Raw genomic sequence first — 26,233 nt, 5'->3', positions numbered from 1 at the left:
TGACCATGTCGATTCCACCCTAGACTACTGGAAAACCGTGGCCTGGTCAGATGAGTCCCGATTTCAGTTGGTAAGAGCTATGGTATGGTTTGAGTGCGGTATAGACCCCACGATGCCATGGATCGAAGTTGTCAACAAGATACTGCGCAAGTTCGTGGCGGCTCCATAATGGTCTGGGCTGTGTTTACATGGAATGGACTGGGTTCTCTGATACAACTGAGCTACTTGGAGACCATTTGCGGCCATTCACGGACTCCATGTTCCAAAATAACGAGGGAATTTTTATGGATGACAACGTGCAATGTCACCAGGCAATAAGTGTTCAACATTGGTTTGAAGAACATTCTGGACAATTCGAGCAAATGATCTTGCCACATAGATTGCCCGACGTGAATCTCGTCGAACATTTATGGGACATGATCCAGAGGTCAATTCGTGCACAAAATCCTGCACCGCCAACAACTACGGACGGCTATAGGGACAGCATGGCTCAATATTTCTGCAGGGAACTTCCAACGACTTGTTGATTACATGCCACGTCGAGGTGCTGCACACGTCAGGCAAAAGGAGGTCTGACATGATATTAGGAGGTATCCCACGACTTTTGTCACCTCAGTGTACAATGTTTTATACTACACGTGTATCTATAAAGTATGTTAAAGTAATGTTAATACGTAATGTAGAAATTAAATATTAATTTTAAAATATAATATAATAATGATACAAAAGGAATTTAATTAAAATTCAAAGTGAATAAGTTTCAGCTTATATTGCTGTTACTGGTTGCATCGGAAGACCTTGCGTTTTGCCATCGATCTACAAGAATTATCCCTGCATGTAGACCCGTTGTCAGTATATTATACTACATTGCCCCTCACTCGTATGTTCAAGCTTCGTCAATCTAGCCTACACATAACCATATGGGTGGTTGTTACATTTATTTTTTTCTTCATTTTTAATTTTTTTATTTATTGTTTCCCTTAATAGCATTTTAGTCGTACCTGACATTCTACAGTACTGAGGTAACATTTTTGTTCGTCTTCATGTTACTCTTTGGATACTGTGACCTTATTTTAAAGTTAGGAGCGTTTAACCGATCTTGAGAACTGTAAGGAGTTTCCTTTTTGGATATTCAGTATCCAGTCGAATTAACTGTAGTCAATGAACTGTGATCATTAACAGTTCTTTGCAGATCGCACTCTTATTGCTTGCATTCCCTCTCCGCTTGGAAAAGGGTGCAACTTGAGACATAATGACCAGCAGAGACCTTCTCTCCATATTCACGAACTGGTGGGTTACTACATCCCACCCGATGTAGACATTAGAAATATGAAACATGGCCTGTTAATTGGTACTCCATACCTCGAGTGCAGTCAGTGTCACACACACTGAGCCTCTTCTTAATGCTGGACAATATGCTGTACGTCCACCTTGGAGTACTTCTAATGTGCCAATCAGACCACCATTCTATCTAACCTCCACGCTCATAAGTATCTTTTACTATAAATATGAGCTCCAGACATCTTGTACCCTCGATCATATTGTTCGTGTCCAACCATTACGAAGCTGCCTCGCAATGTACCACAATATGCAGCAGACACATGCCGAAAATCACCAGTAAAAGCCTCGACAGGTGTAGTGTGAAAGACACCGGTGAGCCTCAAGAGCACGTTCCGCCGAATTCGTTGCAGTTTTGTTTTGTAGCTGTCTAGTCGATGGCGATGCGGCCAGGCGCCGACTGCTGTCGTAGCGGCCCCTTATCAGTTAGAGGGCCTGCACAACAGACAACCAAGGTGGGCTGCCAACCTCCCTTCAACAGCTCAGATCGAAACATCGCCGGTGGATGTAAACAACAATAGACTTTCCGCATAAACACAGAACTACTTCGTGAAAAGCCATTGCCGAAGATCTTCCAATTGGAACTAATGTGAATACGTGTAGCACTCCGCCAAATCGGCGTTATAAGCACGCCAGCAGAGTCAGACCGGCAAAGTGTACCTATAGCTAGGACAGCTCTGGCCAATACTTACGCCGGACAAAGGATAGTAGACATTCGCTGTAGCTTTCAGTAGAAAGTTGTATCTTTGTAATTGTGTAGTGTAGTATTTTGATTATTATTTTCTTTTCATTGTCTTGTACTTTTATCTGGTTTTGCCACCATAAGAATTGTTGTGCTTCTTGTTCTTGTGTTTGGAAATTAGTGCACGCCAAATAGGCGTTTTAGTTACAATGAAGTGTGTTCATACTTGATCGTTAGTTCTTTCCTGCTGACCGCAGGACACTACATCAGCAAAGTCCACAAAAGCGTAGAATATAGCTTCGTGATGTGACTGCACAACATGAAGCGGTAATTTATAGTCGACAATGCGAGCAAGAAAAATATTATGCATAATTTTGATAGCTTTCTGGGTAACGGAGTTCATATGTTCCCTTTCTCGTCTATAAAAGTACCTAGATAACTGCAAACAGTGCTATATATTAGGCTGGTGCATACGTTCGTAGCTTTTTTGTTTTGTTAGTTGGTATTCCGGTTGTTATGGAATTATTTATCGACTGTCATTTTTTATTTGTGGTTCACTGTTGCTGACTGAGTTTAGATATCATCATTTTGTCATTTGGAGATAGTGAGTGAAGCAGTGGACGCTAGAAAATGGAGTGCCAAGTGGAGAGATCGAAACATTTCCGACGTATTCTTCTGTTTGAATTTAGTAGTGGAGTGACAACAGCGGAGGCAGCCAAAAACATTTGCACCGTGCGTTGGGGATAATGCAATTGGACAAAGCCCGGCATGAAAATGGTTTTCTCGTTTTAAGGAAGATCGCTTTGACGCAAGCGACTCTCGACGTTCGGGAAGACCTTCGTGGTTTGATGAAGATCGTTTAAATGCATTAATCAGTCAGGCAGCAGTAGCCGACCGAGATAGAGGCAGCAACAGGGAAGTAACCGCTTTTGTGACATTTATGACTTCCTAACCAGGAGCGAATTATATTATATCATCTGTGTGCTTTAATAGTTTAGCTTCTTGCGTTTCTGCGTGTAAATTTAATATCTATAGCCACAGTTCTCGCGTTTTTGTTGGCGTTGTGACATATTAAAAGTTCCTAATCCGGGGCGAATTATTTAGTTTCATCTGAGTACTTCGATAGTTAGGTTTTTGAATCTCTGCGTATTATTAGACACAGTTCCTGGGCTTTCGTCAGGGTCTACAGTAGAGTTGCGCAGCACGTGCCGTTAGTCCGTTTATCTGCATAGGTAAGCATTCCACGGTCTTTAGTATGGACAGGGACTGCGATTGTTATGTGCAGATGCGAGCCGAGATGGTGACACTTCGCTCTCAGCTTCAGGCTGCGATAGCTTCGGTTACACAGCTTGAGGCTGCAGTGGATGGGCACCACTGTTGTCGGCCGGCCGTGGGGATCCAACGGACGTCCAGCACGTTAGAGTCCTCCGATCGGTCTTCAACGGTGTCCTACCCAGTTACTAATCCCACTGAGGCTGATCCCTCACCTGTGGTCGAGTGGGTGGTCGCGCTGGTGCGAAGCAGGCTGCGAAAGACTTCCCAGGTGGCTGCACGTAAGGCCTCCCCAGTTTGTCTGACAAACAGGTTCCAGGTGCTGTCTGTGGCTGACACTGTCGCTGAGTCAGATGCTGTCGCCTGTCCTGTTTCAGAGGAAACCACTCAGCCTGCAAGATCCTGGAAATCACAGAGGGTGGGATTATTGGTAGCTGGGAGCTCCAACGTTAGGCGCGTTATGGAGCCCCTTAGGGACTTGGCTGACAAGAAGGGAAAGAAAACCAATGTGCACTCCGTGTGCTTACCGGGTGGAGTCATTTCAGATGTGGAACGGGTCCTCCCGGATGCCATGAAGAGCACAGGGTGCAGCCAACTGCAGGTGGTTGCTCACGTCGGTACCAATGATGTGTGTCACTTTGGATCAGAAGAGATTCTCTCTGGTTTTGAGAGGCTAACAGAAGTGGTAAAGGCTGCCAGTCTTGCTTGCAAGATGAAAGCAGAGCTGACCATTTGCAGCATAGTCGACGGGACCTCCGGTACAGAGTCGAGTGGAGGGTCTGAATCAGAGGCTCAGACTGTTCTGCGACCGTGTAGGCTGCAGATATCTCGACTTGCGCCAAAGGGTGGTTGGGTTTCGGGTTCAGCTGAATAGGTCAGGTGTCCACTATACGCTGGAGGCGGCTGCACGGGTAGCAGGGGCTGTGTGGCGTGGGCTGGGCTGTTTTTTTAGGTTAGAGGGTCTCGGGAAAACACAAGAAGGGCTTTAGTCACAAAGGGTGCAGGCCGAACACAGGAAGAACGTAGATACAGGAACCACTGGTATAACAGTTGTAAATTGTCGTAGCTGTGTTGGGAAAGTACCAGAGCTCCAAGTGCTAATAGAAAGCACTGATGCTCAAATCGTTGTAGGCACTGAAAGCTGGCTGAAGCCGGATATAAGCTCAGCCGAAATTTCTGCGAAGAACCTAACGGTGTTCCGAAAGGATAGGCTAAACACTGTTGGCGGTGGCGTGTTTGTTGCTGTTAGAAGTAGTTTAGCTTGTCGCGAAATTGAAGTAGATACTTCCTGTGAGTTAGTATCGGCAGAGATCATTGTTGGCAACCGGAATAAAATAATAATAGGATCTTTTTACCGACCTCCCATTTCAGATGATACAGTTGCTGAAAGGTTCAAAGAAAACTTGAGTTTGATTTCAAACACGTACCCGACTCATACGATAATAGTTGTTGGTGGATTTAATTTACCCTCAATATGTTGGCGAAAATACATGTTTAATTCCGGAGGTACGCATAGAATGTCACCCGAAATCGTGGTAAAAGCATTCTCTGAAAATTATTTCGAGCAGTTAGTTCATGAGCCCACGCGAATAGTAAATGGTTGTGAAAATACACTTGACCTCTTAGCAACAAATAATCCTGAGTTAATAACGAGCATCATAACTGATACAGGGATTAGTGAACACAGGGTTGTAGTAGGGAGACTGAATATTGTAATCCCCAAATCCTCCAAAAATAAGCGAAAAATATACCTATTCAAAAAAGCAGATAAAAATTCACTTGACGCCTTCCTGAGAGACAATCTCCATTCATTCCAAATTAATAATATTAGTGTAGACCAGATGTGGCTTGAATTCAAAGAAATAGTATCGGCAGCAATTGAGAGATGTATACCAAATAAATTAACAAACGACGGAACTGATCCTCCTTGGTACACAAAACTGGTTAGAACACTGTTGCAGAAACAAGAAACAAACATGCCAAATTTAAACAGACGCAAAATCCCCAAGATTGGCGATCTTTTACAGAAGCTCGAAATTTAGCTCGGACTTCAATGCGAGACGCATATAACATCTTCCGCAACGAAACTTTGTCTCGAAACCTGGCAGAAAATCCAAAGAGATTCTGGTCCTATGTGAGGTATGTTAGCGGCAAGAAACAATCAATGCCTTCTCTGCGCGATAGCAATGGAGACACTATCGAAGACAGTACTGCCAAAGCAGAATTACTGAACACAGCCTTTCGAAATGCCTTCACAAAAGAAGACGAAGAAAATACTCCAGAATTCGAATCGAGAACAGCTGCCAACATGAGTAACGTAAAAGTAAATATCCTCGGTGTAGTGAAGCAACTTAAATCACTTAATAAAAGCAAGTCTTCTGGTCCAGGCTGTATACCAATTAGATTCCTTTCGGAGTACGCTGATGCATTAGCTCCACACTTAACAACCATATACAACGGTTCGTTCGACGAAAGAACCGTACCAAAAGACTGGAAAGTTGCACAGGTCACACCAATATTCAAGAAAGGTAGTAGGAGTAATCCACTAAATTACAGGCCCATATCGTTAACGTCGATATGCAGCAGGATTGTGTTCAAACATTATGAATTACCTCGAAGAAAACTGTCTATTGACACACAGTCAACATGGGTTTAGAAAACATCGTTCCTGTGAAACACAACTAACTCTTTATTCACATGAAGTGTTGAGTACTATTGACAAGGGATTTCAGATCGATTCCGTATTTTTGGATTTCCGGAAAGCTTTTGACACTGTAGCACACAGGCGGCTAGTAGTGAAATTGCGTGGTTATGGAATATCGTCTCAGTTATGGGAGTGGATTTGTCCTGCCAGAGAGGTCACAGTTCGTAGTAATTGACGGAAAGTCATCGAGTAAAACAGAAGTAATTTCTGGCGTTTCCCAAGGTAGTGTTATCGACCCTTTGCTCTTCCTTATCTATATAACGATTTGGGAGGCAATCTGAGCAGCCGTCTTATGTAGTTTGCAGACGACGCTGTCGTTTATCGACTAATAAAGTCATCAGAGTATCAAAACAAATTTCAAAACGATTTAGAAAAGATATCTGAATAGTGTGAAAATTGGCAGTCGACCCTGAATAAAGAAAAGTGAGGTCATCCACATGAGTGCTAAAAGGAACTCGTTAAACTTCGGTTACACGCTAAATTAGTCTAATCTAAAAGCCGCAAATTCAACTAAATACCTAGGTATTATAATTACGAACAACTTAAATTGGAAGGACACATAGAAAATGTCGTGGGGAATTCTAACCAAAGACTGCGTTTTATTGTGTGTGTGTGTGTGTTGGGGCTTATGGGCGCTCAACATCGAGGTCATCAGCGCCCTGACACACATTAAAAGGAACGAATGTGTACAGACCGAAGAAAACTGAAGCACACACTCAAAGAAAGCAGGAAAAGAAGGAAAATGCTACATAAGAAAGTAAAACGTAAGGAAAGGGAAAGCATAGCAACAAGAATGCCACAGGAAATTGTCATTGGCTGGCCACTTACATAAAATATGGGCGAGCTTGTCACACAGTGAGCAAATTAAAATCCTCTCCCTAAAATCTGTGTAAAAATATTTGACATGGCACAGAACTTTAAAACTTTGACCACATTCGCCTGAGTGTTGCCTAAAAGAGATGGCAGGTCCGCTGGCAGGTCAGCCGCGGCCCGCTGGTCAGAAAATAAAACGCAATCCAATAAAACGTGGCGCACAGTGACCTGGACGCCGCAAGCACCACACATTGGAGGGTCCTCTCGCCGGAGCAGGAAGCCATGCGTCATAGGGCTGTGGCCTATTCGAAGCCGAGAGAGGAGAACCTCGTCCCGTCGATGGGGCTGAAAGGAAGTACACCACACACGCGTTGTGGGCTTGACTATACGGAGCTTATTGTCAGTCACTTCCAGCCACTCATCCTCCCACCGACGCATGACTCGTGAGCTCAACAGCGAGGTGAGTGCGTGCACGGGGATAGCACACTGAGATACTTGTGGGGCGAGACACGCCTCCTTGGCTGCGAGATCTGCCCTTTCATTCCCAGCAATGTCGACATGCCCCGGAACCCAGCAGAAAGCTACAACCTTCCCCAGTCGCTGTAGTCGGAGGAGGGCATCCTGGATGGTCTGGACTATTTTGTCTGTCGGATACAAACGTTGCAATGAGTGAAGGGCACTGAGTGAATCGGAACAGACAAGAAATTTAGGACAGGAAGAATGTCTCATCTGCTCCAGTGCCCGCAAGATCGCAGACAATTCTGCATCAAAGACTGTAAAAGTCTGAGGCAGTCGGACCTTGAGGACACGATCCGGATAAACAACTGAGCAACCAACGGAATCCCCTTGTTTGGACCCATCCGTAAAAACAGCTACATAGTCGTGGTGCTCAGATAAAATGGCTGAAAATGCTGCATTAAAAACGGTGGCAGGAGTGCAATCTCTCTTGTACTGCAATAAATCTAAAATCACTCCGGGCCTCTTCAGTAACCAGGGTGGCAGGCGGTTAAAACCCTGGATTTGGGGTTGTACAGACTCCACACCAAGGGACTCTAGCACACGTTGCACACGGATTCCAAACGGCAACGTAGCCCTGGGACGGCGGGGAAAAAGGCGGTCCAGAAGTGGATGGGCAACAAGATGGTGAGCAGGCGAGCTGGGAGCTGCAAGAAACTTAAAAGCCTCGCGGACCAGCAGGAGCTGCCGCCGGATGGTAAGTGGTGGTTCGCCAGCCTCAGCACAGAGGCTGGGTACGAGACTGGTCCGATAAGCACCCATGGCCAGTCGAATCCCAGCATGGTGAACAGCGTCAAGGATCTGCAAATAAGACGGCCTTGCTGACCCATATACTGTGCACCCATAGTCCAGCCGTGAACGCACAAAAGCTCGATAAAACTGAAGGAGACGCGCCCTGTCCGCGCCCCAAGATCTGTGGCTGAGGCACTTGAGGATGTTCAGTGCCTTCAGGGTTCTGGCTTTCAAGTCACGTAGGTGTGACAGCCACGACAACCTGGAGTCAGAAATTAGGCCCAGAAACCGCACCGTGTCTCTAAAATGTAGGACAGTATCCCCCATATGCAAGGCAGGCAAAGTAAAAAGACGACGAGAACGATTAAAATGAACACAAACACACTTATCGGCAGAAAACCGAAAACCCGTCTTTGCAGCCCACTCCTCTAACCGCCGCACTGTTAGCTGCAATTGACGGCTCTCGGTTGCAACACTGGAGGAGGAACAGAAAACAGCAAAGTCGTCCACAAACAAGGAGCACTGTACTGGACTCCTCACTGTAGACGTTATACTGTTGATGGCTATGGCAAAGAGGGTAACACTTAAAACACTGCCCTGGGGGACACCGTTCTCTTGCTCAAAGCGATCAGACAGTGTGTTACCAACGCGGGTCCGAAAAAACCGCTGAGACAGGAAAGACCGAATGAAAATGGGGAGGCGGCCACGAAAGCCCCATTGATGCAGTTGTGCAAGAATACAGTGTCTCCAAGTAGTATCATATGCCTTACTGATATCGAAGAAGATACCGATACAGTGATGCTGACTGAGGAAAGCCTGCTGAATAGCCGCCTCTAGGAGGGTCAGGTTGTCGACCGTGGACCGAAATTTTCGGAATCCATACTGAAAGCGGTAAGGAGCTGTCTGGCCTCTAGCAGCCAGACCAGACGACGGTTAACCATCCGTTCCAGGGTCTTTCCGACACAGCTTGTCAAGGCGATACTACGGTAACTACTGGGACATGTGCGGTCCTTTCCTGGTTTGAGGAGAGGGATGAGGATTGCCTCCCTCCAGGAGGTGGGGAACACTCCTGTCTGCCATATGAGATTAAAACATTCGAGGAGGATTTCCTTTGACGCCGCTGGCAGATGTCGAAGCATGGAGTACCGGATGCGGTCGTAACCTGGTGCAGTGTCAGAAGTCTCAGTAAGTGCCGATTCAAGTTCCCACATGGAGAAAGGGGAGTTGTAGGCCTCAGAACTGTTCGACCGAAAGTTCAAGTTCGCTCTTTCGACAGTCGCACAGTAGCGACGAAACGCTGGATCCTGGGTTGCAGTGGCAGTACTTTGTGCAAAATGCTCTGCCAGCGTCTGAGCAATGGCTCTGGGTGTCGTTTGGAGCTATCCCTGGTTCAGGACTGCAGCTACTGGTAAACGGCTGCGTTTACCGGAAATCCTCCAGATGGCTTCCCATATTTTTGTGGAACAAGTGGAACGGTTGATGGAGTCCAGAAACTCCTGCCATGACCTTTTCTTGCTCTCTTTAATGACACGGCGTGCCCTGGCTCTCGCGATTCGAAAGGCGGTAAGATTGACCGCTGTTGGGCGGCATTTAAATCGGCGAAGAGCCGCACGCCTGTGCCGGATGGCTGAACGGCACTCTTCTGTCCACCAAGGCACAAGGCGCCGCTTAAGAGTGCCAGAAGACTGTGGTATGGACAGGTCAGCAGCATGATGGACCACAAGCGTGATGTGATCCACCCATTCCTGTACGCTGTTGTGGCGTTCAAAGACAGCCAACCGAGTGAACAGTGGCCAGTGAGCCCTGCCAATCATCCACGATGGTGGCCGCTGCTCCAGCAATACACCATCCAGGAGATGAATGCGGATGGGAAAGTGATCGCTGGAATGAAGGTCGTCAATGACCTCCCAGTCAACAGAGTCAGTGAGGGTTAGAGAGCAGAAAGATAGGTCAATTGCTGAGAATGACCCAGTAGCAGTAGAGAAATGAGTTGGAGTACCTGTGTTGAGGATGCACAACACTTGAGATGTTAGGAGGCTCTCCAAAATTCGACCTCGAGGGCAAAGAGAAGTGGAGCCCCACGATGGGCATTGAAGTCTCCCAGGAGGAGAAATGGGCGGGGGAGTTGGTCGATAAGATCTGTGAGAGCGTCTAAGGTCATTGCATCCAGAGGGGGTAAATAAAGGGAGCAAACGGTAAGCCTCCGATGTGAATGAATTTCAACTGCAACTGCTTGCAGGTCAGTATCCAGGGGGAGAGCAGAGGAGTTGTGGTCATTATTGACAAACACGGCGACTCCGCCTTTGGCCCTTTCTCCAGTCAGGTCATCTTTGCGATATGACGTATAGCCCCTTAGTACAGGAGCATCAGATGGTTTTAAGTGCGTTTCCTGTAAACACAAGCACAGGGGGCGTTGCTGTGCTAGGAGGTTCAGTTCCTCCACATGTGCCCAGAGTCCATTCATGTTCCACTGTGAAATGGGAGCCATCTATAAGGGTGGGAGTACCTTCATTATCACTTTCTATCGGGGAGGAGAGCCCACAACAGGTGGAGGCTCAGTTTTGGGGCGAGATGATTGCCCCAGTCTGACATCAACCTCCATCGCCTCTGAAGAGGGGTCGAGAGAGACGTCAGAGAGAATGACATCCACATCAGCAGACTGTATAACTTCAGTCTCCTTTAGTGGGCGAGTCTTCACCTTTGGCTTTGGCTTCGATGTTCTGGCCTGAGGTGGCATTGGAGCCAAAACCTCAGAAGCAGTAGGGGGTGTAGCAGTGCTGGGCAGTGCAAAGACTGGACCCGGGAAGGGGCAGGAAGTTCCATGATGTCAGCTACCACGGCCTGGTCAGAAGGCCGGTGGGGAGCAGCAGGCTTCACAGGAACGGCAGCAGTACACGTTCATTGACAAACGCAGGGGCTAGTGCTGACAGTAGCAACCTCCGTTTGTGTAGCGGCATCGGTTTTCAAGACTGGCTGTTTGAGAACGGAAGAAAAGGAAGCAGCGAACGTGGGCGGCTACATGGACTTGTAATTTTCTTCGCCTCACCATACGGGATGCGTTTTGTAGTTTTAAGTTCCTGGATATTCCGTTCCTCAAGAAAAACTCTGCATTCCCTACGCCACACAGGGTGATCCCCAGAGCACTTGACACACTTGGGAGGAGAGGAGCAACCAACTCCCTCATGGGCGGCTTTACCACAATTCCCGTAAGTGGCTTCCCCTCTACAGCCGAGAGTAGTGTGTCCAAAGTGTTGGCATTTAAAACACCGCATGGGGTTGGGGTAATAAGGCCGTACACTAAGACGTAGGAAACCTGCCTTCACATGCTCTGGCAATTTGGTGCTGTTAAATGTAGGGATAAATGAGTCAGTCTTTATGAGAGTACCATCCACCCGTTTCTTAACGTGTTGCACGTCGACAATTCCTTCCCGGGACCATTCAGCCTTCAGTTCGTCTTGGGGAATGTCAACGAGATCTCTGCAAGTCACAACACCTTTTCTGTAGTCCAAGGTGCTGTGAAATTCAGTCTCTATCGCAAACTCCCCAAGAAATTGTGCTTTCTGAAGGTTCTGGACTTGCTGGAAACTAGATGTTTCAACCAACAAGGTTCCATTTCGCAAGCGATTGACAGATTTTAAGGTGCCAGCAATGCCTTCTAAGCCTTTCTGTATATAAAATGGTGAAACTTTATCAAAACTCCCCTCCTTTCTTTTAATAATGAGAAACACATTCTGCGAAGCAGTTTACATTCTGTTACTGGTAACTGAATCAGGAGGACTGGCTACACGAGCCCTCTTGTTGGACTGGGTGTTAGAACCCACCAGCAGTCCACCCTTTCCGCTGGCAGGAGAAGAATAAAAGTTCGAGGGTTCCATCTCGGTCCCACGAGCAACTAGGGAACTAGAAGTCCACCTAGACAGAGCCCCGCGTGCCTAGGTAAGCCTTATACAACTGAGGTGCGGCAGGTTCCCCAGAGGTTGCCCGCTAACGACTGTTCCACCTCAACACCCATGCATCTCATCAGCGCGCAGCACACCTTGAGATTGAGGGGTTGTTTATAGAGGTTTATTCCATCCTCGCGATCCGGGTGGTAAAGCCAAGATCCCCACTCCCTGAGACACACAACATTCCACCGCCGCGCCGCACGGTGGTCGTTGAAGCATGCCTAGAGCTTACGGTGACAGAGGACTGGCGGCGCTTTCCAGTCCCCAGCTCAGGAACCCCGGAGTCGCCAAGCCCGTACCCAGCAAATGAATGCTGAGCCCCTGGGGGCTGCGTTTTATTGGCAGGAGACTTAGAAAATGTAACAGATCTACTAAGGAGACTGCCTACACTACGCTTGTCCGTCCGCTTTTAGAATACTGCAGCGCAGTGTGGGATCCTTACCAGATAGGACTGACGGAGTACATCGAAAAAGTTCAAAGAAGGGCAGCACGTTTTGTATTGTCGCGAAATATGGGAGAGAGTGTCACAGAAATGATACAGGATTTGGGCGGGAGATAATTAAAAAAAAGGCGTCTTTCGTTGCGACGGAATCCTCCCACGAAATTCGAATCACCATCTCTCTCCTCCGAATGCGAAAATATTTTGTTGACACCGACCTACATAGGGAGAAACGATCACCACGATAAAATAAGGGAAATCAAAGCTCGTACGAAATTGGAATAATAGAGAATTGTGAAGGTGTTTCGATGAACCCTCTACCAGGCACTTAAATGTGGTTTGCAGAGTATCGATGTAGATGTAGATGAACTCACAACGATCAACGTTAATGTTCTCGAGAATTGGCAAATGTGATGAACTGTGATCATTCTTCCAATGTGTGACATTTACATGCAGCGTGGAAGGTTTAAAAAATCGGGTGCATGGATGTCGCCTGCTCTAAGCCAAAATCACAAAAATCAGTGGGTGGCCAAATATGCGCCTCTGCTTGCTCGTCATGAAATGGCCCGTGAACAACATCGATCATTCCTGTCCTGTATCGTTACTGGTGGTGAGAAATGGTATCTTTGTGCTAACATAAGGAAAATAAAGGAATGGTTGAGTCCAAACAACGCAGTAACTCCCGCATAAAGACCTGCGCGCATCCGCAAAAGATGTTGTTATGCATCTGGTGGGACAGAGACGCTGTGGTGTACATCGAATTGCGAGGTGCGAACATTTATTGTCAACAACTGAGACGATGCCACTTCACGATAACGCCCGCCCGCATTTATCTAGCCTATTCACCTAATCTTATGTCCTCAGATATTCACTTTTTCCGCTCTCTAACAATCTTCAAGGAACTACCTTTTCTGATGAAAATGCACCCGGAACACGGCTTGACTAGTTCTTCGCCTCAATACCACGTGATTTCTACAGTCGCAGAATCGAAAAGTTTCCCCATCTTTGGCAGATTGTTGTAAATAGTGAAGGAGAATATATCATTGATGACTAAAGTCTGTGTTACGTGTTTCTATTGTGTTTATTAAACTCATAGAAAATTCTTTCGAACTGATACGCCAACCTGATGATATAGGCATTCTGTCAAGCCTCAGGGAAGGATTTCTGGTAAGAGAAAGTCTTCTCTTTAGGAGTCTGTCGGTCGTTTTATAGAAGGCTGTAAGCAGACTGTTAGTTACCACCGATACATCTGAAAAAACGTATCATTCGTCTTTTCCTCAAGTCTCGTACACGAGTCCGCAGACACAAATATTAGGACGTCACTCGCGTACGCGAAAACGCCTTCAAATGTATCTGCTCCGTCTAAAGCGTTAGGGTGTGGTATCCTTTTTACACTTAAGAGAACGTTAAATACGGAAGGATATGAACACATTTTACAGCATCGTGAACTGTGTACACTAGGGAAACAGTTCGGAGACGACGATTGTATCAAATGACACTGCACCTTGTCTTAACTAGCATCTGCAAGACAATGTTTAATAGACAATAACATACCTGAAATGGATGGGCCTGCCGAGGCTCCTGTCATGAACCCAATGGAGCGCCTTTTAGCTGAGTTAGAATGTCAACTTCGCTTCAGACCCCCCGGCGTCCAACGTCCATTCGTTTCAGCTCTTGAGGTAGCATGGGCTTCCATTCCTTCACAGACATTCGGACACGTCATTAATACTGTCCCCAGCGAAGTTCAAGCTGTCATAAAAGCGAAAGATGGACACACCCCATATTAATGTCCACTGATTGATGTTAGGATACTTTTGATGAGATAGTGTAGATCTAGAAGACAGGAGGAGTGCGATCAAAACTTCCCAGCACTTTTCTGTCACCCTAATGCTTTAGGTTTCCACCTAACTTTCTACGTAATCTTCTGACCATTCCTTGGATATTCTGCCACACAGCCTCCATTAGTTGAGGAATGCGATACCTCAGACATCTAATAACATTTACGCAGCACATTGAGTAATTATCATCGAGTATACATACTACTCGTACACGCTACGGTCGCAGGTTCGAATCCTGCCTCGGGCATGGATGTGTGTGATGTCCTTAGGTTAGTTAGGTTTAAGTAGTTCTAAGTTCTAGGGGACTGATGACCACAGATGTTAAGTACCATAGTGCTCAGAGCCATTTGAACCATTTGAACTACTCGTACACGAGTTGCTTAACTTGACGCAGTTAAAGTTAAAAGATGGTCGTAACGATCTGCTTAAATAATTTTGTCCCCTGGGATAGTTATAACTATTTACAACAATGAATTCTTTTGCTAAAACCCATCAGTAAAAACAGGGAAATGGATGTGTTCCAGACATCGCCGGTGAGCGAACACTTGTGGCTACCAGAACGAGGCCACCCCTGGTGGGAGCGCTACCAACCAGTGTCGTATCACATTGCATCACGCTCTGGAGATCGTGCGGAATTCCAGGAGATGGTGCGACGCTGCAATGCTGCTGGAATCAGGTGCAAAATTACATTATCTTTTTGATTTGAAGATTTTCAAATGGCTCTGAGCACTATGGGACTTAACTGCTGAGATCATCAGTCCCCTATAACTTAGAACTACTTAAACCTAACTAACCTAATTACATCACACACATCCATGCCCGAGGCAGGATTCGAACCTGCGATGGCAGCGGTCACGCGGTTCCAGAATGTAGCGCCTAGAACCGCACGGCCTCTCCGGCCGGCGAAGATTTTCACATGTATATTTGATATGATACATACTTGAAAAGACTTAATCTATTCGGTTGTGCCTAGATTTACTTAAGTGCGACTGAGAAGAAACAGCTGCATTACATGGTACACAGCCGAAACACCGAAGCAAGGCAAACGTTTAAATTAAGAGGTTACAGGAAAGCAAACAGCGACAACAGCCGACTCAGTATTCAGAAGGAATCAGCTAAGCCCGGTGGGCTGAAAAGCAAACAAACGAATTGCAGGATAAGTATTACACAGTGGTTAGTTCAGAAAAAACAGAATTACTTGAATCAGCTGGCCAGCCGTCTTACCAAAATAGATACCTTTTTATGAACAGATGTATGAGAAATTTACGAAATTATTTGGTGAATGCCACAGTCCCAACCAAGGCCCTTTTTGGGTTTGCCCCTGGATTCAATAAACTAGGCAGTCAACAAATTAGGCATTATATAACACACAAATACGAGCCGTGTTAAACACTATTCTAATAATATACAAACACCGTAGAATGAAACAAATTTGGTAAGCACTGAAAGTGTTAAACACTACTCCAGTAAAATACAAACACCAGTGAACAGAATAAGGCTGGTACACACTGAGAACAAGCTGCAACATTATGTGTATTAAATACTAGTCTAATAAAATACAAAAGAAAGCCAGTGAATTAAAGAAGCCTAACAATCACTGAACAATTTATATGCCAGACTTATAGCTTGCAGTTAGACTTGACAGAAAGTGCGGTCTTCTGTACGCAAAAACACAGCCGATCTGTCCACGTGACGAGTAAACAATATGTCGAGTAGACAGCAAAATTAAATTATAATTTATGTTTGCCATTGCCACAAATCACGAATACGTGTGCAGAAAAATCGGCTAAGCTTAGCCTGGTAGAAAAATACAAATGAGGGCCTTCGCTCACAACAGGAAATTGGAAGAACAACCACAAATACCAGCTAGACCCGAAAGGAACTTGGACGCAGTGGGTCACACGTCAGCAAAGCAGAAAATTCCTGCCCGTTGCAAAAGGCTTCACCACTAGTTCACAATACATATGCGCAATGGTTCCCCAAGCAGGCTCGTTCCTCCAACAGTAGAGCAGCTGACAGATAAGCTCCACCAAGTGTGATGGCACCAATAACAATCTACAGGACGCGTCACAACGTTCCAGCTATGTTTGGCTCAACAAAGTATTCACATGTCCTCTGTAAAACCAGGTCATCCAACTGTCTACGCCCTTCTGCCCTGTTTTTACGCACTCTCATAGGCCAACGACCTACCGGTATGCAGTGGGCAGAGATTGGTTGATTTAGGATGAGGGAACCAAACAGCGAGGTCATCGGTCCCATCGGGTTAGGAAGGATGGGGAAGGAAGTCAGCCATGCCCTTTCAAAGGAACCATCTCGGCATCTGCCTGAAGCGATTTAGGGAATCAAGGAAAACCTAAATCAGGAATCAGGATGGTCGGATGCGGGCTTGGATCGTCGTCCTCCCGAATGCGAGCCCAGTGTGCTAACCACTGCGCCACCTCGCTGGGTATGGGCAGAGACATACACAGGTTAGGTTGCATCAATTACTGAGTCCCAAGGATGTCTTGCGCCCACGGCATAATGTTATTTTTGACAAATTCTTGAATTAACACTGTAAGTGAATTTTGTTTTTTGTGCTATATATGCTGCTCCAACATATTTTGTCCTCTATGCTACGGCTTTACACCTGTTACTACTAGGTCTACAACTTTGCTTCCACCGTTTTTCCTCGAAGTTCGTGGCTTTATTGTGAAAAACATACAAAAAATTGTGATTCTTAGTGTTGCCCATCGCTGGCCACTACATTCTCCCATCCTTCGGATAGCATACGAAACCCGCGGCGGAAGAACTGGGCGTCTTTTGTGGGGATCTATGAATCGATTCAATTTTGCACTTGTTCATATGATCGGAAGTGCTGGTCAGCCAAACTGTATACCAGTGATCGAAAAAGGTGTTAGTCAGAGAGAGCAACGTATGGAGAATACGGCGGGAGGGACAGGACTTCTCATTTCAATCTTTCCACGTATATTTTGACGGGTTTTGCGACATGGGGTCGAACACTGACCTGCTGCAAAATTACCTTTACGTGTCTATCGCTCTATTGTGGCCGTTTGTGTTTCAGTGCTGGGCTCTAACGCGTCAGTTGCTTTCGATAATGATGTACTGTGACTGTCTTCGATTGTCTCAGTAGCTACTAAAACGTTCTGTCTTCCTCCGCCATGCCGGTCTTTGACATCAAAATCATCGTTCTTAAGGCGTTGAAAACATTCTCTGCTCGTTCGTCCACTAATAGCTCCCTTACCATTGGTCTTACCCAGCATTTTAAGACCCACAGCCACAGATTTCTTCATGTTAAAGCAGAAAATATATATACTGATTTTCAAATACGCCGGGAGAAACTCAAGAATCACATCATACACCTTTACGGGGAGGAGATGTACCGCAGCATGAAGAAATTTGAAAAGTTGCTCCACCGTAGATGTCGTTTGCTAAGTACTCTTGCCTTTCTTAAGAGATGTCACTCCGAGAATGTTGTTCCAAATTTTGCTAAGGTATACAGTTTGGCTGACCAGCACTTCCGATCATATGAACAAGTGCAAAATTGAATCGATTCATAGATCCCCACAAAAGACGCCCAGTTCTTCCGCCACGGGTTTCGTATGCTATCCGAAGGATGGGAGAATGTAGTGGCCAGCGATTCTGCAGCAGCTAAGAGAATCAAGAAACGAGCCAGCCTCGCATTGGTACGTGAGAGAGTGCAATTCACCCGCCGGAGCCTTGAGTTTATCTCACAGGAATTACTCAAACTACTTTTGCAACTGGCTAGTAATTTCACTTCTTTTTCCTGGGATTGGATTGATGGTGTCACCTGGGTTGCAGCTGATTCCGCCCATAAGAAGGCAACGGGACGTCAAACAGCTAAGTTCTCACGTCTCCTTGACAAACCATCTCTGCAGGTTCCGTGCAAGACTGTCATCAATTTGAGTGGCATGGTGTTGAGTGATGATACGGTCTCGGTTTTGCAGAAAGGTCTCAACTTCGCTCCCACCCCCAAGTTCACTCCGGTCGCAGAAATTTAGTGCTGTTGAACAGGTTGCAGCTCGACTTCCGCCTGAATCAGCTGAGGAAATACGTCTTGAAACTTGTCGTGCGTTGACGAAATCCAAGCCGATGAAGTCAAATATCACCAGTAAAGAGAGGGCGGCCATTCGCGATCTGAGGGAGCGCTCTGAAATTGTTGTCTTACCGGCTGACAAAGGCAATGCTACAGTTGTGGTCTCCCATAAGGACTACAATAAGATGCAGAGCCTGCTAAATGACGATTCCTACCGGAAGACCAGCGTTGATCCTACAAAGAAGGTGGAGAACAAGACGAGGTCGCTTCTCAAGGACGCAGATTTACCGGAGGGTGACGCTAAGAAATTGTTACCCCAAGGTCCGGTACCGCCTAGACTATATGGACTCCCGAAGGTTCACAAAGAGGGGGTACCATTTCGCCCCATTGTCAGCAACATCAGGGCACCTACATATTTGTGGGCCAAATACCTGACGGGAATATTAAGTCCTTATGTGGGTAAATGCCCTCATCACATCCGTAATTCCGTGGATTTTGTTAAACGCCTTGATAGCTTCAGGTTGGATGAGTCAGATATCATGGTGAGTTTTGACGTCGTTTCCTTGTTCACGAGAGAACACCTGCGAGAGTCACTAGAATTGATTAGTCAGAAGTTTGACGAGAAGACCACTGAACTTTTTAGGCATGTCTTGACTTCCACGTATTTTCTTTTTAATGGAGAATACTACGAATAGACGGAGGGAGTCGCCATGGGTAGCCCACTCTCACCGGTGGTAGCGAATTTGTACATGGAGAACTTCGAGGAGTAAGCCCTGTCGTCATCCGAATGGAAACCTACTTGCTTTTTCCGTTACGTGGACGACACGTTCGTCATCTAGCCACATGGTATGGATAAGCTCGTTGACTTCCTTACACATCTAAACTCCATACACGCCAACATCAAATTCACTATGGAGACTGAAACGGAGGGTAAATTACCTTTCCTTGACGTCTTGGTCAAGAGAAGGGCTGACGGCACCCTAGGTCATGGGGTGTATCGGAAGACAACGCACACTGATCTGTATTTGCACGCAAACAGCTGCCACCACCCTTCACAGAGGAATGGGGTACTTAAAACTCTAGTACATAGGGCGCGCACTATCTCTGACGCAGAGAGTCTATCCCAGGAATTGGAACATCTGAGAACCGTATTTCGAAAAAATGGGTACTCAGAGTGGCAGATTCAACGTGCTCTCCGCCCAACCACTACAGCAGAACGTGTGGAGATGGATGAAATAACGAGGGAGGAGATAGGCACTGCGTTTATTCCATATACAGGCGCACTCTCGGGGAAAATCGCCCGCATTTTGAAGAAACACCGGGTCGGAACTGTGTTTCGTCCTCCGAATAAAACTCGTGCACTGGTGAGGAGCGCCAAAGATGACCTCGGTTTGAGAAAGGCCGGCGTGTACCAGATTCCGTGTCAATGTGGCAAGTCGTATATTGGTCAGACGATGCGTACCGTCGAGGATCGATGCCGTGATCATCAGAGGCACACTCGACTGATGTATCCGAGCAAGTCGGCGGTCGCTGAACATTGCTTGTCGGGAAATCACGCTATGGAGTATGAACACACGAGGATTCTGGTACAGACGTCGAGCTACTGGGACAGCGTTGTAAGAGAGGCTATCGAAATTCGCACCAATGACGACCTCATAAACCGTGACAGTGGCTATAATCTTAGCAAGGCTGATTGGGTTAATTAAGAGTAAATCGAGCAAACGTATAGTTGTGACGACCACGGCGGACAGAGCCATCACACCGACGTCATCTCAGACGCCGTCACAATCTGTTCCACCGCGCGACCGTGGCGCGGGGCGCGGACGGCGGAGTGAGCGCGCCGCGGGCGGAGGGTAATTAAATCGGCCGCCGCCGCGACCGAACCCAGTTCCCCCTGAGCAGCCATAGCGTACGGATCTCCGCGCCGGCACGTTCACAGGAGCTCAGTCCGTCAGTTCACCTGATGATGGCGACATGTATGATCGCCGAAATATTGTGCCCGTTGGACACTGTAAACCGGCAGTACACCTGTGGATATTTTGATTATCAAATACGCCGGGAGAAACTCAAGAATCACAGGAGTTAATTAGTTCCAAAATGAGTGTATCAGCATTAAAAGATGAATTAATAGAAGAGGAGGTGACCTGGTTTCAGACTGACACTCTCAACCTGATCTTGGAACTTTGTAAGCAGGCTTTTGTGAAACAATTGATGTATATCTTGAAGTATCTACCAGTTCAGGTGTTTCAGGATTTCTGTGATGGTCTCCCATGAACCAGACAAGCCTGTGACCATTTGTACAATCCTTTGCGTATGTTCAGTTTGATCTCAGTTCTACACACATGAGCAGCATTCTAAAATGAGTTGCACAAGTGTTTTTCAAGAGACATCCTTTGTAGGCTGGCTTTTTTTGCCAGTATTATGTCATTGAGAAAAAGTTTGCCACCTGTTTTACATACAATTACACCCATGTGATCATTCGTATATGCGCAAACTGTTACATCTATGTATTTGTTTGAGTTGACTGATTCCAGTTGTGGCTTACTGTTGCTTTAGACTAACATACTACATTTTTCAAGATCTGGTTTTGTTCAACGAACATATAAATCTTTCTACTTGTACTAGTTTCCTTTGTAATTTGTATAATCATTGTTGCTACAGTAGCTTCATGGTCACTGATGCCATATTCAATGTAGATGTCTTCAGAGAGGTCACGTCTACTTTGTTTCCATTACATGTAGTATTTTTATAACATGACCAGACTTCCAGACTGTCTTTTTTTATATAATCATTCATATCTTCATGAATCGTTGCACCTATGTTTTTGTATGAGTTGACTGATTCCAGTTGTGACTCATTGATATTGTAGTTTAAGATACCACATTTCTTGTGATTTGGTTTTGTTCACAGAACCTATAAAATTTCGCTCTTGTATTAGCAACCTTTGTAATTTGTATAATCATTGCTGCTAGAACTGCTTCATGATCACTGCTGCCAATTACAATGTAGACATTTCCAAAGAGATCAGGTCTACATTGTTACCATTACATTTACTATTTTTATATCATGACTGGTCTTCTAAACTATGTGTTCCAAGTAATTTTCAGAGAAATCACTTGGAATTGTTCTGTAGGGTGTCTTGTCATGGCAGCACTTACAAATTTGTAATTTTGTGCATTAACTGTGGGATGATCAAAGTTTTCTGCGTTGGTGAGAGTATGACGAGGAAACATACTCACTAGTGAACTAAGTCTTTCATTATATCTTTGTTGACTCTGAAGGCCAATAGCAGGATTCAAGTACAAGTTTATGCTCACCCTTGATATTGATTCATGAAAAAGCAGTCTTGCAGTGTCAGTTCCTATGTTGATGGACTTGTGTTTCTTGTCTACTGGAAAAATACACTACCCCACTTCCCCCATATCCTTTCGATATGTGCTCATATTTATCCAAAAAAATCTCAGTGCTGCAATTTTGGTTTTTAGTTAGTTTTATATTTCTAGAGCTATGTGATTAGGAGTCCTTCAAACAGTGGCACTTTGTTCTGAATCCATTGGTAACTGATAACTATGATTTTAATAGCTTCTCTTTCCCTTCTTAATAACATTACTTGAAGTTCTGCATTATTCCTCCAGCTGCTTATTGAAGTCCCAATTCTCAATAATAATGTATCAGAATTCTTGGAAATTTTGAAAAAAACTGGTACAAATGTGAGGCATTAATGAAGAAAAATGTGTGGCTATAAACTGTGCAAGTTGTTCTCAGTATTTGATAACAGCATAAGTGACAGCTGGAAGTCTCAGGCCAAGTACGCCACAATACTAATGTAAAACAGTCAGTTGAGGGCTCATAACTTGTGGTAAGAGACTATGATGGATTTGTGTTTAGGGATACAGGTACCAAGTTCTTGCAGTTTACTGCCACAGTTTCATGTTAAATATTGTTGGCAGACACTGTTGATTGCCATGCCAGCAAATAATATCATTTTCATGTTTAACACATAACGTTTCTCAATAATGAAAAGATTACTGAAGATCTTGAAAATTGTCTGCAAGAGTAGAATGTGCACTAAGAATCTGTCAAAGTACTTTAGCTTACTTTCTCAGAGTAGACATTTTTGTCATGAGATACACGTTAAATTACATGTTGCTCATAGCACCAATGCTTACAAGGGCATCACAGCAGTGAAACTTAAAGCATGAATTCCAAAAAATGGTGCATGTTCACATGTGCATTAATAATCATGTAGATTCAGTGGAGAGGACAGTTGCACATATAATCCACTGAATCATGTTAATGTACAATTACATTCTAGTAACAATATTCCATGATGCTGATTTCTCATGAGAAGTGCAGTTTTCTATTAAATCAGTTTGCTGAAACATTGTGGATCTCAGATAAATAGTCATGGTATGTTTTGCACCTGTAAGAGTACTATTCTTGTGACCAGTGTGGTACTTGCTTACAACTAATCAAGACATGTACATTAGTAAATGCAGTTAGAGCTTTCACAGAATAACTCAGATGAACTGAAGGGGTTGGAAAAAGAAAGCGCTGAACATCAGTTTAGCATTTACGTTCACCTCATTATGCATTTCATTCAGTTACCTTCTGTACTATACTGTAGCACTTCTTTCTATGTATGGTCTAAGTTTCATCAAAATATGTTACTTGGCTGTGACACATCATGTGAAAGCTACTTTTTACCTAAGTTTTTCACACCAGTGTATTATGATAGTTGTTGGACTATGTGCTTAGCACTACGGATGTATTCACAGAAAAACAACTAAGCCACTTTGAATTATAGTAGTGGATTAAATTTTCTTTGCCAACATTTGGCCAGCAAGGAAAAGAGAGTTGGCAGTGTAAGTTTCTGATCACCAGTCTTTGCGCAAGGGTCCTGGGTTAATTTGCAAATCTGTTTGTAATGTCTTAGGAAGTGAGGGTTGTGACACTGCTGATGCTGGTCTATCCGTTGGATTGGGCATTAAGCTTGGCAGGCCCCTTGGGGCTTTATGAGGAGAGAAGGCTATATGCCAATACTGGGTTTCAACTTTTTCCTTTCCTTCATCGATAACAACACGAACCCTGCACCACAATAAACAAGCACTCATCACTGTCATCCACACAACACTCTGCTCCCCCTACTCACATCCCCTGAGTGTGGGACTATCTACCCATCTGTCTTATTGTGCATATAATTAATATTCTGTTTCTTCCAATTATGAAGAGATAATTGATTTTGAAAAAAACAATAAGGATTAATCTTACACAATGTTCTTTTTTCAAGTGCAGTATTTACGTTGATGCAGTTCTGAATCACATGACTGCAGTGTGGGGAAACATAACAGGATCTGGAGGTTCATTTGCTGACACAGAAGCTCGAAAGTATCCTGCTGTGCCGTATGACACAAGTAATTTTCATGAACCATGTAACATGACCTTGGCAGACTATGGAGAAAATGCTAAGCCTGTAAGTATATTTGATATTATAAGAAAATATGGATTGAATATTCCAGTTTATTTATTTAGTGAATGACTTACAGAATTATAGTTTACAAGTACATACATTAAATTGATGCCACTGGGCCCCAATTCAGGTCATCAACATTCATTAATTTTCTTTGGAGATAAAGCATCCAAAGTAAAGGATTTTGTCATTACAAGGTACTCTAGTTTACCCACCTGATTAAAAGATACACAACTTCTTTAAGAAATTTTGTAAAAAAGCATTCCACAGGTGAAGTTAGCACACATTACTCCTCAACAAACACCTAGATAAAAAAATATATGATATAGTGCCATTTCTGTGACCAATGGGGAATGATTCTTCTTGATTTCATACAGAGAGAAATGCTTACAATCGCTTTACCTGTAATAGAGGGGTAATTGTAACAGTAATATCCAAAGAATAAATGGACAAAACCAAAAGCATCCAGCTCCTTACCAATTCATGAAAAATTGAACAATTTACTTTGCAGTCCACTAAAATCTAGAGAACCAATGTGGATAAACAATGGTCAACTCGCCCATGAAAGCTATGATATAAGAGAAGAAAGGGTGCCTGTATGATAGTTTGCAGGGGGGAGGGGGGAGTGTAGACCTGAGAATATGGAGTATTTTTAATACTCTGGAAGACAAATGGTAACTTGTAAGTAGCCATAAAAAAAGCTCCAGTTCTGACCCTGTCAAAAACTTGCATAATACTGAATTTTAAATCATTTTCTTAAAAGATAAACATCTGATTACACTATATTTTTCCCTTTCCCTGACACCTGGAGGGGGGGAGGGGAGGTGCACAGCCCTCTCTTGCCTTAGGTGTGGGGCCCTTGAAGAGAAGAATGGAGAAATTGGTGGATGTCCTTCCATAGTCATTAGAAGATAGGTAAAATGGATCTGACTGTCCAATATCTGGGAGGAAACCAACCAAAAAAATATAGAATTCCTTTAACTCTGTCAGAAATGGCAACATCATACTCAAAGCAACAGTACATAAATGGGGAATGACCAATGTCACTGTGGTACTTTGGAACAAACACAGGGTCATATGTTGTACGACTGCTCATAAAGAAGATTCATGGGTACCTGGAAAGACTTTGCAGATTCAACACCTGCAGGAGTCAACTGGTTGGAGTCTTTGGATACCCAACTGTGATGGGAAATGGCTATCTCAACCTCTTTTAGCTACTGCCAACTGTCCATCTTTCATTTTTAAAATAATGGGAATTCTAGGTTTTAACAACAGAAACATGGAAAGAACAGATTGCTGCTCACACATAGAGGAGGCTTGAGCTGCAGAGAGGCACCACAAAAAGGAGTGCTAAAATGTTTAAGTTTTCAGACTAAGTCCTTCTTCTGAAACAGAATACACAAACACATTCACACAAGCTCAACTAATGCACATATGGCTACTGTTTCCAGGCACTGGTCCTAGACTGTGGGTAAACTGGAGTACCTGTAATCAAAAAATTATTTATTTAGATGGTTTATCCCCAAAGAAAATTAGCCAATATTGATGATAGTTTATAATGAGTCTGCTCCCTTATTTTTAACAAGATGATGATAGATTTCAAGTGTTGTCAAACTTCCCTCAAACATGATCCACTTGAAAGGCATTACAAATAGCAACTACAGATGAAAAGATCAAAGAAGTGAATATTGTGGTATTGGATAAATAGCAATTAATGGTGTATAAAGCAGCTGAAGATGCTGCTTCTACCTCCCAGCTGTTAGCTTACCTTCCTCCTGCTTCCTGCTCCCCACCTCATTTATGTCCACTCATCCCCCCCCCCCCCCCCTTCTTCACTCCGCCTGACAACTACTCAGCTCAGTTGAGTTACTGTGTTATTAACACACTGTAATAAGCCAGGACAATGTCACCATGTGAGAGTATGTACACTCTGTAGCTCTGAATAAGGAATCACCTGAAAGCTAGAAATGTTGTTATTTTTGTTTATTTGTGTGTCAACAACAACTTGGTGGATTGTTGCCTTTTACACCTTAAGTTATTAATACTCTACCGAGGACTTACCATTACCAGAGTTACTGATAATGTTTTTCTTTTTATTTTTTACTGGGAGCAGCAAAAACTGTGCAAACATGGTGAGATGAATCTTACTGTGAAGGTATAGAAAACGGTGGATGGTGCAATTGTTCACCCTACAGTCATTTTAGAAAATAAATTGTGATTGGTAAACTGTAAAAAAAATCATGTTTATGGGTATTCAGAAGCAAATTTTGAGACGTACAGGGTGATTATAATTAAAGTTAAACTTTAAAAACCCTGTAGAAACAACACCACTGGTCAGAATTATGTCAATGGAATATTAATGGAGAAGCCAGAAAATGTATGGGAAAAGAAAAAAAAATAGTGTGAAAATCGATCAGTAGATGGCACTGTA

At 44.4% G+C, this 26,233-nt stretch overlaps 1 protein-coding gene across 1 annotated transcript in view; it reads left to right on the top strand.

Annotated features, from left to right (window-relative positions):
• LOC124624621 (alpha-amylase-like) overlaps positions 1–26,233 on the top strand; it is a 126,723-nt gene that overhangs the window by 25,814 nt on the left and 74,676 nt on the right. Inside the window, exons 2-3 of the mRNA XM_047149118.1 lie at positions 14,803–14,954; positions 23,628–23,805. Of these exons, the coding sequence (XP_047005074.1) occupies positions 14,803–14,954; positions 23,628–23,805 (330 nt within the window). The remainder of the gene's footprint in view (positions 1–14,802; positions 14,955–23,627; positions 23,806–26,233) is intronic.

The sequence above is a fragment of the Schistocerca americana genome, chromosome 1 (assembly GCF_021461395.2).
Source record: "Schistocerca americana isolate TAMUIC-IGC-003095 chromosome 1, iqSchAmer2.1, whole genome shotgun sequence".
Taxonomy (NCBI): Eukaryota; Metazoa; Arthropoda; class Insecta; order Orthoptera; family Acrididae; genus Schistocerca; species Schistocerca americana.
Note: the sequence above shows the minus strand (reverse complement) of the source record. Positions and strands in the feature narration are given on the sequence as shown.